Source organism: Podarcis pityusensis, assembly GCF_964106645.2.
Source record: "Podarcis pityusensis genome assembly, chromosome: 2".
NCBI classification, from domain to species: Eukaryota; Metazoa; Chordata; class Lepidosauria; order Squamata; family Lacertidae; genus Podarcis; species Podarcis pityusensis.
In genome coordinates this window covers 12,047,173-12,059,919 of record NC_138029.1, presented here as the reverse complement: position 1 = coordinate 12,059,919, position 12,747 = coordinate 12,047,173, and the positions used below count along the sequence as shown (strand labels likewise).

At 45.4% G+C, this 12,747-nt stretch overlaps 1 protein-coding gene across 2 annotated transcripts in view; it reads right to left on the bottom strand.

Moving 5' to 3' along the window:
* TIMELESS (timeless circadian regulator) overlaps nucleotides 1–12,747 on the bottom strand; it is a 63,621-nt gene that overhangs the window by 35,954 nt on the left and 14,920 nt on the right. For both annotated transcript variants that reach the window (XM_080994407.1, XM_080994408.1), the window contains exons 2-9: nucleotides 12,196–12,321; nucleotides 11,065–11,218; nucleotides 9,104–9,218; nucleotides 6,599–6,661; nucleotides 6,265–6,366; nucleotides 3,267–3,422; nucleotides 940–1,073; nucleotides 726–813 (exon numbers count right to left, since the gene is read on the bottom strand). In XM_080994407.1, coding sequence (XP_080850533.1) covers nucleotides 726–813; nucleotides 940–1,073; nucleotides 3,267–3,422; nucleotides 6,265–6,366; nucleotides 6,599–6,661; nucleotides 9,104–9,218; nucleotides 11,065–11,218; nucleotides 12,196–12,292 — 909 coding nt within the window. In that variant the 5' untranslated portion in view covers nucleotides 12,293–12,321. The remainder of the gene's footprint in view (nucleotides 1–725; nucleotides 814–939; nucleotides 1,074–3,266; nucleotides 3,423–6,264; nucleotides 6,367–6,598; nucleotides 6,662–9,103; nucleotides 9,219–11,064; nucleotides 11,219–12,195; nucleotides 12,322–12,747) is intronic.

The window sequence follows — 12,747 nt, the reverse complement described above, 5'->3', positions numbered from 1 at the left end:
TCTCCCAAGCGGAGAAGAAGCACTCCGACACTCGATTCAACCTAGCAGTGTTCACTCTGGATTCTAAAACACAGCCATCTTGCCTCACATTAGACAGAGTCTCTCCTTCCCATGTGACCAACGATAGCCAATCACATGAGAACCCCTACAGAACTCTCTAGAACTCGGTTACCAACCAATCCAATTTAAACACAAAGTAATGCATGCAAGGGACACGGGTGGCACTGTGGGTTAAATCACAGAGCCTAGGGCTTGCCGATCAGAAGGTTGGTGGTTCGAATCCCCGCAACGGGGTGAGCTCCCGTTGCTCGGTCCCTGCTCCTGCCAACCTAGCAGTTCGAAAGCACGTCAAAGTGCAAGTAGATAAATAGGTACCATTCCGGCGTGAAGGTAAACGGCGTTTCCGTGCGCTGCTCTGGTTCGCCAGAAGCGGCTTAGTCATGCTGGCCACATGACCCGGAAGCTGTACGCCGGCTCCCTCGGCCTATACAGCGAGATGAGCGCCGCAACCCCAGAGTCGGCCACGACTGGACCTAATGGTCAGGGGTCCCTTTACCTTTACCTTTTAATGCATGCAAGCATTGACAATGTCTGCAAATTAAATTACTATACTTAACACACTTCACAACCCAAAGTAGCAAAGGGAGGCCTTCAACTTTGAGCACTGCCAGGCAACGACTCTCCCCACCACACACACCCACACACCTGCACCCACATCAACTTACATTCTGTAATCCCTTATGCATCACAACGTCTCTGTCTCCAAAAGACTTCAGGCCCTGAATGACGTAGCAGCCACCGAAACGAGAGTGCCTGCGGAGAAAGGGAGAAGCAGATGCATATATCGGGGGAACAAGCATAGTTTGAATCAAGGATCAGAAGTGTTAGAAGCACAGGTCTTACTGACTAGTGATTTAAATCGAATCCACCCTGCCTCACCTGCTGCTCCGCTGGAGAACCCGGCTCTTCTTCTCAGCCAGTTCCTTCTGCCTCAGGTGCTCCAATTCAGCGGCGTCTGCGCTCTGCTCCTTGGCTGAGCGGGCCTGCCCTGTTCCTGCCAGTTGCTCTGGGTTCTGTTGGGGACACGGACTTCTGTGACTTCCTGCAAGCCAAGCTAGGCTCACCCAATACCAAGCCCATCCCAGGCAGAGAGTAGTCACTGCAGGTAGCCTATAGGACAAGGTAATCTTTCTGCCTGTCTTCTGTGCCTCCTAACTTTGAGAAGGCTTACAAAATGCTAAACATAAGGACAACTGTGTTAGGTTTGACCGGGGAAGGTTAACCTGTGGCCATTTAGATGTTGATGGACTGAAACACCCAACATGCCTGGCCACTGGGCCCTGCTGGCTTGGTCAGCAAGGCAGCCTGCTAGAGAACAGCGAGCTCTAAAGGAACACAGGCTCCTCATCCTTGGGTAATGTCAACTAACTCACCCATCACTTCACCTAACAGTGACCAGGTGAAAAGACTCACAAAATGACCACGCTCAAGAAAAGTCAGTTCTTGCCCTTCACATGTGTTTTCTGAAGGCATATTGTCTCTAAACCTGGAAGTCCTGTTCCTATGTATCACAGATATACTCGGTCCAATATATCTGAAGAAGCGTCTCCACCTCCATCGTTGTACCTGGACACTGAGGTTCAGCGCTGAGGGCTTTCTGGCGGTTCCCTCACTGCGAGAAGCCGAGTTACAGGGAACCAGGCAGAGGGCCTTCTCGGTAGTGGCACCCACCCTGTGGAACGCCCTCCCACCAGATGTCAAAGAGAACAACAAGTACCAGACTTTTAGAAGACATCTGAAGGCAGCCCTGTTTAGGGAAGTTTTACTGTTTGATGCATTACTGTATTTTAATATTTTGTTGGAAGCCGCCCAGAGTGGCTGGGGAAGCCCAGCCAGATGGGTGGGGTGTGTATGTATGTATAAATAAATAAATATTATTCACTAGTTTTGTTAGCAACCGCTGTTTCCCAACCCACCAAAAACTGCCCCAATTACACCCCACCCCACATGTCTCTCACAAGTACAGGTGAAAACTATTGCCATCTCCCCTTTCGTCTTGTATCACAATTCAAACTCTCCCTCTTCCTTCTTCCCTTTCTACAGTATGTAAGTTTTGAATGCCACTAAGTTCCTGGGGTTTCATTCCCACTTCAAGAGCGTTTCTTCAGCCAGAAACTCAGTTCCGGCACCTCTCCGGTGGGCGCCATTGCCATTACAGTTGTACTGTGTATCTCAAACGCCTTGGCTCCAGAACAAATCGGCTCCCGAAAGATCGAAACCCGGAAGTGAGTGTTCTGGTTTTCAAACATTCTTTTGGAAGCCGAGCGGCCGACGGAGCTTCCGATTGGCTGCAGGAGCTTCCTGCAGCCAATCTGAAGCCGCGCTTTTGTTTCTGAACGTTTTGGAAGTCGAACGGACTTCTGAATTGAAAAAGGTATTTAAATATACCTTCACTAAGAAGCCAGAGGCTTTCCTTTTGGGTATTGTCGGCCAAGGGGTGGCAAAGAAGGACCAGACATTTTTTATGTATGCAACAACAGCAGCAAGGATACTTCTTGCTAAACATTGGAAAACTCAAGATCTACCCACACTGGAAGAATGGCAGATACAACTGATAGACTACATGGAACTGGCTGAAATGACTGGCAGAATCCGTGACCTGGGAGAAGAGAGGATTGAGGAGGACTGGAAGAAATTTAAGAACTATTTACAAAAGCATTGTAATTTGAGTGAATGCTAAATAAGATGCTAGATTAAAATAACTGAGCACCACTAAATTTAGAAGTCTTTAAGAAAATAAGTAACACTGTGAAAATTTAGCTCCTTTTGAGAATTATAAGATTATGAAATATAGAAGGGATATAAGAATTTAAATAAGATGATAAATTGCTGACAAAATGTTATAACGATGAAAGTGGGAGCGGGAGATGTGAGGAAGTCCAAAGAAAATGTGAAAATATGTTAAGATTAATGTTATATTGTTTATTATGTTTACTTTTATTGTAAAACCCAATAAATTGCTTTTAAAAAAAAAAAAAAAAAAAAGGAAGTCGAACGGACTTCTGGAACGGATTCCGTTTGACTTCCAAGGTACGACTGTATAAGAGAACAAGGGAGGTGTTCATGGTGAGCTCCGGCACCTCTTTTTCTAGAAAAATAGCACTGCCAACTCCTAACACAGAGACTGTATCCAATGGAGAGCCCAAGCAACCACCTGCAGATTTTCGCCCGCCTTGCCCAACCCTCGTCCTCCTCCCCTTGCTTACCTGGTCCCGGAACATAAGGGAGATGATCTCAAGCACGTGCAGGCTCCACTGCTGCTCGCTCTGGGAGCTGGCCAAGAATTTGAGCAGATCATCCATGCCACTGATGTGGATGGCCCATAGCACCCGGTCATGAGTGTTGGCATCGTCGTCAATGTTCTATGGGAAAGACCACAGGAGCCTGAGTACAAGGGCACTGGGGTCCTCATGACCTAAGGTGCTTCTTCTTCTTCTGAATAGGGATACCAAAGGGTGAGGGGAAGGAAGGAAGGAAGGACGAACACTGTGGTTGTTGAGGACAGGGACACTGTCCATTGCTGGCTTTCAAACTGCATTCCAAGGAACAATAGGTAAAGGTAAAGGGACCCCTGACCATTAGGTCCAGTCGTGGCCGACTCTGGGGTTGCGGCGCTCATCTCGCTTTATTGGCTGAGAGAGCCGGCGTACAGCTTCCGGGTCATGTGGCCAGCATGACTAAGCAGCTTCTGGCGAACCAGAGCAGTGCACGGAAACACCGTTTACCTTCCCGCCGGAGCGGTACCTATTTATCTACTTGCACTTTGACGTGCTTTCGAACTGCTAGGTTGGCAGGAGCAGGGACCGAGCAATGGGAGCTCACCCCGTTGCGGGGATTCGAACCGCCAACCTTCTGATCGGCAAGTCCTAGGCTCTGTGGTTTAACCCACAGCACCACCCGCGTCCCGAGGAACAATAAGGTTGCGTTAAATATATATACAGTGGTGCCTTGGTTCTCGAACATAATCTGTTCCAGGAGTCTGTCCGACTACCGAAACCGTTCGCAAACCAGGGCATGGTTTCCGATTGGCTGCAGGAGCTTCCTGCACTCAAGCAGAAGTTACATTCAACGTTCAGCTTCTGAAAAACGTTCGCAAACCGGAACACTCACTTCCGGGTTTGCAGCATTCAGGAGCCAAGCTGTTCGAGTACCAAGGTACCACTGTACATACGTTTGTGCAAACACGTGTGAACTGCTTTTCCATGTTGTATGAAGTACAACAACAAAAATTGTAATTACGAAACACAAACAAGATAGCGTCAAATCGAAGAACGGCACCATCACATATCAAGATTAATAAACTCAGTATAGTCACTTTAAAGTTAAGGACTTTCTCTGTATAAAGGGCTGTGAGAACTAGGGAGGACACCAAATCTGTGTAACGTTTTGAATTGCTTTTATGGTATTTTTGGTTTTATGGTACCTTTTGTTTTATACCTCCCTGATACAGTGGTATCTCGGGTTACGTATGCTTCAGGTTACATACACTTCAGGTTACAGACTCCGCTAACCCAGAAATAGTACCTTGGGTTAAGAACTTTGCTTCAGGATAAGAACAGAAATCATGCTCTGGCGGCGCAGCAGCAGGAGGCCCCATTAGCTAAAGTGGTGCTTCAGGTTAAGAACAGTTTCAGGTTAAGAACGGACCTCCGGAATGAATTAAGTACTTAACCCTAGGTACCACTGTATTTGGGAGCATTATAAAATCCCCCCCCCAAAAAAACCAAATAACTCCTCCAAGAGTGCAATATTCCATACCTGGGTGTATCACCTTCCCAAATTAAGATTATCTACTGACTTCCAAGTTCTCTCGGTAACTATTTTTGCTGTCACCATAAGAAGAAGAAAAAAGCCAGCAGCCCTTATTATGGAAATCAGCCCATCGTTTCCCTTTAATGTAGCTCAGCAGTGCTAACCTAGTCTGCACTGTCAGACCAGGAGCAAAATCCCTCAATTTTTTTGCTAGGGTTACTCCTATATAATCTAAATGGAGACAATGTGCAATGCACATTTTAAGCAGAACTACTGACACACCTCACTCATGCACAGGTTGTGTGTGGAAATCTATCACGTCACCTCACGTACTAGCGTGACATAGCGAGCAAATCTCTCGCAATATACCAGAGACAAGCAAGACCGATGACTGTTCCTGTTCGCCTCTACCCTTATCCAGCAGATTTAACGATAGCGTGGTGATGTGTAGTGATGTGTGTATAATGTGAATGTGTAAACCAGCAAGCCTCTGCCTGAACTCAAGCCTAAGTCAACCCATTACTATACACCATATTTTTCCGTGTATAACACGCCCCCGTGTATAAGACAGGATTGCCCAGATTTCCCAGAGTTGTTGAGCTTTTGGGAGGGGTGGGTGGCCCTTGCTGAAGCCACCAATAACACGCCCAACAGCCGCTGACAATCTCCAGCTCACCACAGCAACAAAAACCACGTCCCACCTATGTGTACTGTCCGTGTACAGTGGTACCTCGGGTTAAGTACTTAATTCGTTCCGGAGGTCCGTTCTTAACCTGAAACTGTTCTTAACCTGAAGCACCATTTTAGCTAATGGGGCCTCCTGCTGCCGCCGTGCCGCCGGAGCAAGATTTCTGTTCTCATCCTGAAGCAAAGTTCTTAACCTGAGGTAATATTTCTGGGTTAGCGGAGTCTGTAACCTGAAGCGTATGTAACCTGAAGTTACATACTGTATAAGACAACCCCCCAATTTTTAAACACGGTTTTAAAATATGAAAACCTTGTCTTGTACAGTGGTACCTCAGGTTACATATGCTTCAGGTTACATCCGCTTCAGGTTACAGACTCCACTAACCCAGAAATAGTGCTTCAGGTTAAGAACTTTGCTTCAGGATGAGAACAGAAATTGGGTTCCGGCAGCGCAGCAGCAGCAGCAGCAGGAGGCCCCATTAGCTAAAGTGGTGCTTCAGGTTAAGAACAGTTTCAGGTTAAGTACGGACCTCCAGAACGAATTAAGTACTTAACCTGAAGTACCACTGTACACGGAAAAGTACAGTAATTCACCCTAAAACGGGGTATAAAAAAACAACAAAGCAGTGACTGCTGTGAAAGCAGAGATACAGGTAGGTGAACCTCTGCAATGGCTGAGGTGCTTCTTTTACACCTTCAGGCAAAGCCCTAGACCAGTAGCAGCCTGACCACAATCAGGTGCCCCCCCTTCAGACATGCGAGTACCTTCTCCTCATCGGGATCGGCCGGGACGTGCAGCACATTGCGCACCAACAGCAGGATCCGCTCGATTAAGAGGTTATCCTCCTCCTGACGCTGTTCCCAGTCCTGGGGGCAAGAAGGAAGGAAGGGGCAGGTCATCATATATAAACCCCCCACAACACAAGTGGGTTCATGGGGCAGAGCTTTTTTGCCTCTACCCAAAACCCAACCTTGCCCTCACCCCCCTTTTTTTTGGTCCCCTTCCACATCCTTTCCCTAAATCCCTTCTGGCTCCCTGCACTTGGGGAGTGGATTCCCCACAAAGCGCCGCTTCTGTGACCAAAACGGTACTACTCACCAGTTGCAGCAGGTCATATAGTTTTTCACTCAGTACCCCAAAGATCTTCTCGTTGGCAAATGCCTACAAGGTGGGGAAGGAAGCGTGTTAGTCTCCCCTGTGATAGGAATTTTATGGCCTTAGATATATGGTAATGTTCATAAGCGTACCAACCAAGCACGTACATAGATCAGCACAGGAAGACCGACTTGGAACCATTTTGATTCCCAAACTGAACAAATGTTTTCTCTGCAAGGTCAAAGTGGAAAAGCCTCCCTACTGTCTTTTCCTTCACAAATCCTGTCTTAAGGGTATGTCTGTGTTTGAATAGGGTGGGAGCTTTTGACCTGGCCCAGGAACTAAGTATTTATCACTACAAAAGACTGGCCAGGCTCCCCAGGCAATCCAATCAAGTAACGTGCCAGACAGGAGATAAACAACAAGAAAAAAACAATATTCAAATTTCTGTTTTAGACCGCCTTTTCTGTGATGTAGGTACGATGTATCTGAGAGGTGGTCTTAGGTTACACCCCTTCTGTGATGTATATATGATGTTTCTGGGGGTGGTCCTGATCTACAGGGTGGGAATTTCAAAAGTCTTTATAAGGCCTTGCACGCCATTTTTCGGGGTTCCTCCTCCTATCCTGCGGGTGAGGGGAGCACCCTGTTGCAACAGATCAATAAAGATCAAGCTTACTAGCTGCTTTGCTTCTCAATATTCTCTGGTTGGCCTCTGTTATTCTCTCCTACCAATAGGGAACCTATGTAAGGACTCTATATGGGCTCTTGGATACCCCATAAGGGAAAAGGGCAATTTTTGTTTACAACACCCCTAGAGGAGTGGTTGTCGGAGGGTGTGGAAGGAGAGGATGACAAGCACGGCAGGAAGGTTCAAGGGCAATCAAAGAAACATTTAAATGTTCCGGTGTAGTATAGTGTAGCATGGCATATTTTTCGCTCCGCAAGACGCACCCGACTGGAAGACGCACCTAGTTTTTAGAGGATGAAAACAAGAAAAAGAATATTCTGAACGAAACAGTGGATGTATGATTTTTGTGGTTCATGCTGTGGCCACAGACATGTAATCTGATGGTGAATTTGGGGTGACCCAATGCAAAAATCCTGAGGATCCATGTGGATCCTGTTGAATGGTTTCTTTAAATGTAAAGGTTCATCATTGTTCCACCCGATGTGTATGTCTTTAAGGGGCCAGAGCAAGATAACGAGAGCCAGGTTTACAGCTGTGAAACACCGCAGGTGCTGCTGAGTTGTATTGATTAAGCTGTGTCAGCAATTGGGTGTAGTATATAAGGAGCAGCACCTAGCTCTCCCATTACCCTGGGGGATGGGTTGGTGGTTGGGTCATGGTTGTTGATGTATTTAATGTAAATGGAGTTTTTGTTTTTCTTATTAAAACCTTGTTTAAGTACTTTTTGAGTCCCTTTTTAATGCATGGTCTCCCCAGCAAGCTCTCTGCAGCGCTACTAAACTGCAAATAGCCAACAGATCCATGCTTTGTAACGTTTTTGTGTCATAGCGGCCCCAAGCAACAGTGGGTGAGTGATTTTTTTGGTGCAGGCTTTAGCCATGGACACACTATGTGATCTGATGGTGAATTTGGGGTGACCCAATGTAAAAATCCTGAGGATCCTTGGGCTTTTACCTCCCCCCTCCCAGACAGCCTCCGCTAGCGTCCCTTATCTCTCTTCCGATCCCACCGATCCACTGTTTCCTTTCAACACTCCCTTCCCTCTTGTTTGCCTTAGTGTCTTTTCCTTAGCTGGAGCAGTTTTTTGCTCCTCCTTTTCTTCTAATTTCTCTCCTTATTGCTTTAGTCTTCTCTTTCAAAAAAAAAAAAAGCATGATCTGCTTTTTGCCTCTGGACAAAAAAAGTGCATCTTATGGAGTGAAAAATACGGTATTTCTGTTGTTGTTGCAGAATATGGATAGATAAGAGGAAGAGCATCCAGTGATACTGGGGGCAAACCCAGTTGTAATCCCGAATCACACAGTGCTAGCAAAGACTTGTTCATATTTGGGGAATTATTCACGTTCTTATGTAGCTGCATTGTTTAATGCTTTCTGGGTGTCCTGTGATCATATTACAGTGGCACCTTGGTTTAAGAACAGCTTAGTTTATGAACAACTTGGATTAAGAACACTGCAAACCCGGAAGTAGGTGTTTTGTTTTGTGAACTTTTGCCTTGGAAGCAGAACATGTTCCACTTCCTGTTGAGTGTGTTCCATTTGTAAATTAAGCCCCCCGCTGCTATGGGAAACCACACCTTGGTTTAAGAATGCTTTGGTTTAAGAACGGACTTCCGGAATGGATTAAGTTCGTAAACCAAGGTATAAAGCAGTTGCATTCTACGCTATAAATCAAGCACTGATAGCAGTTGTTTCTCTTTTGTTTTCCAATGTATTTCTTATTAATAAAAATGTAGTGCTGCTCAAGAAACACAAGGCAGTCCCACATGGATCCCAGGAAGAACTGGAAGATGAGCGACACCAGTACGAACCACTCACTTCTTTGTAAGCCTGCAGATAAGAGACAATTTGCAGGAAATGGTGTCGGAAGCTGGCTTCTTGGGGGAGTTTGCCAAAGCAGAGGACAGCTGGCTGGGTTAAGTTTACCATTAACCTAGGAGAAAAAGAAAACAAAATAAGAGGCTCCAACAATTATTGTGAAATAGCTTCACGGAGTCCTAAGCGAGCGACAGCCTTGATGGGACTAGTGGTTCTCTGCTTAAGGCTGCCAGTGATAAAACTAGAGATTCCACCGGCTGGCCTGCTCTGTTCAAGGAGAGCAAATGTGAGAAATAAGGAGGAAGAACTGAAATTTATTTTACCTGAGGCTTTCTGGAGCCAGGTTTAAAACCAGCAGATGATACAGTCTTTGGGGCTCATTTTAAGTCTTAAAATTATAGAGTGCATTACAAAGAAGCACCTTTTCTCATAGTAGGAAAAAAACAGGCCCATCTCTTCTGATCATTAAGCAAAGCCACGTTCAGGATCCTGCTTTCAGAGGGCAACCAAAGGTCTGGAAACCAAGCCTTATGAGGAACAGCTAAGGAAGCCGGGTATGTTTAGTCTGGAGAAGAGGTGACCTAGAGGTGATATGATCGCCATCTTCAAATATCTAAAGGGCTGTCACATGAAAGATGGAGCAAGCTTGTTTTCTCCTGCTCTCGAGGGTAGGACTCAAACCAATGGATTCACGTTACAAGTGAGGGGATTATGTATAAACACCAGGAAGAACTTTCTGACGGTAAGCTCTGTTTGACAGTGCAATGGACTCCCTTGGGAGATGGTGGACTCTCCGCCTTGGAGGTTTTTAAATGGGAAGGTCTAGGTGAGATTCCTGCATCGCAGGGGGTTGGACTAGATGACCCTTGGGTTCCAACTCTACAATTCTATGATTCTAGGTATATGGCCACAAGAGAAAGGGCTCTCTCAGGAGGAACACTCATCTTAAGAAACTCTAGGTGGCATTCAACCAAGTCTTACTCAGAGCAGAGCCAATGAAATGAATCAATACGACCAAGTTCATTTTAATTCTGAATAAAACTTGGTTGAATGTCACTCTTCCCTTTATTGTGTCCCTAGGAGGCTGCATTCAGCTTTGCGGGCCACAAATTATACAGGCCCAATCCAGATCAGAGAGTGGTGGTTTGCCATCGGGCCATAGCTCCACGACAGATGAAGCAGATCAAAATTAAAGAAAGCTGGGAACATTATCAAAGTTCCTGTCACAATTTTTGCAGGCATTCCTTTTTTCAGAGTATTTTTGTATCTCCTTATAAAGGGTCACTCCTTAGATATACAGTGGTACCTCTGGATGTGAATGGGATCCGTTCCGGAGCCCCGTTCGCATCCTGAAGCGAACACAACCCGTGTCTGTGGGTTGCGATTCACCGCTTCCGCGCATGACATCATTTTGACCATCTGCGCATGCGCGAGCGGCAAAACCCGGAAGTAACGCACTCCATTACTTCTGGGTCGCCGCAGTGTGCAACCCGAAAATACTCATCCCGAAGCTACTTTAATCCAAGGTATGACTGTATCCCAATTTCATTTATGCATTGTATACCCTTACACCATGACCTCCGACTTCTTCACAATTAAGGCTTTGGACTGAAATGGGTTATTAGTCCTGTCTCTCATCAAAGCGCTGTCAGGGAACATTGTACATACATGAATAATATTAATTCCTTCATCAAACCTTTTATTGGCATCGCATACAAACATCCATAGCAAATCAATACAGAATTACCGCCTTCCCAGTGACAGAAAACATTTGTCAAATGTAAGAAGCAAAGAAGTCTAACATTACATCTCTAGGTCTCCAGGGAGATCAGACGTCTGCAATGTGTTTCGACGATATTTAGCTATTAACTTGGTGAGCTCCTGATTATTATAATATTAATGTATGGGTTTTATTAAACCTACAGGAGCCAAGCAAGTCATCCCTCACCCACGCGGGTTACCTGATAACAGCATCAAAGAGCTGTTTGTCTTGAGGGTATTGGACGATGATAGGGATCAGGTCATTTTGCAGAATCTGCGCCGCCCCCAGCTGTTGCCGAATATCCCTCGTCTCATCTTCGTGGCGCAGGTAGCGGATCAAGTCTTTCACACTCTCTGAACACGGAGAGATGGGCAGGGAGAGAAGGGTTATGTGGGAGCAACAATGGAAAGGATGTGAAACAAAAAAGCACATGGAATTCCTGTCCCACCACTTAAAAATTAAGCAAGGTTATACAAGAAGTTATATTATTGCTGCAAAAAGAAGAAGCCCTTTTTAAAAACGGAGAAAACAGAAACCCCTGATTATCTTGACAATACAGTGGTACCTCAGGTTAAGTACTTAATTCGTTCCGGAGGTTTGTACTTAACCTGAAACTGTTCTTAACCTGAAGCACCACTTTAGCTAATGGGGCCTCCTGCTGCCGCCGCGCCGCCAGAGCACGATTTCTGTTCTCATCCTGAAGCAAAGTTCTTAACCCGAGGTACTATTTCTGGGTTAGCGGAGTCTGTAACCTGAAGCATATGTAACCTGAAGTATATGTAACATGAGGTACTAAAACACACACACATATATCATTGTTATTTATTGTTTAATAGCCACAATTATAACATCACAATTATAACAAATAAAGGCTTGACATATCTTGCTTTGCGAGTCATGAGTCTATCTCAAATATTAATTTCACCTTTTAAGTTGAATTACTGAAATAAATGAACTTTTCCACGATATTCTAATTTTCCGAGTTTCACCTGTATATGCCGCAAGCTGCAAAGAGTGGCTGGGGAAACCCAGCCAGACGGGCAGGATATAAATTACAACATTATTATTATTATTATGATTACTTCTTATGCAATGCAGGAATCTTTTGCCCAAGGTGGCTTGAACCCACAACCTTGAGATTAAGAGTCTTGTGCTCTTATGACGGATCGGTTTTTCTAAGTGTATAAAAATCACACGCTTCCCTAAAATGCATCCCCCCTCCACATCCCCATATCAACTGGCTCCATTAATGAGTCTGTTTGTGACAGGCATACCGCACCCCCCCCTTTAAACCTCCAATATACACCTGCTACCCCCTGGGGTCTCTCACCTAAGCAATCCGGCTCTTTGTGGTAGGTGTCCCCTTCCAAGAAGCCCAGGGCGCTGCACGTCGCCAAGAGTTCGCAATTCATCATGTACAAGTCCATAAATCTCAGCCTAAGTGAAAGAAGGGAGCCTGCGGATAACGAAAGCAACATTAAGCCACCGAGGTGCCGGGTCATTCACAAAGCAGAGACTCAAACAAGTTAAATAGGGCTATGTTTAAAACTTGTCACTGAGGTTTTCATACCTTTTTTGTAAACTCGAGGAAGCATTTCTAGCCCTGCTCCAGAGCTTGTTTGATATCACTTAAAATCTTATAATTTCTTTATTTCCTTCTGAGGAAACTGATTAGTTCAGTGAAACGAGCTTTGTAGCCGGCATCTTGTTAAGTTTTTGTTTAATTCTAGTTTTTTTTTAAATTTTTGTTATTCTATAGTCGATTACTTCTCATTTCAGAGATTTTCACAGTAAAACAAAATGGCTTTTGCTGCCTGCAGAAATCCAGGCACTGGCTTGCCAGGGGTTACTGTGTCGGACTAGAACCTCACAAGGCTTTGGC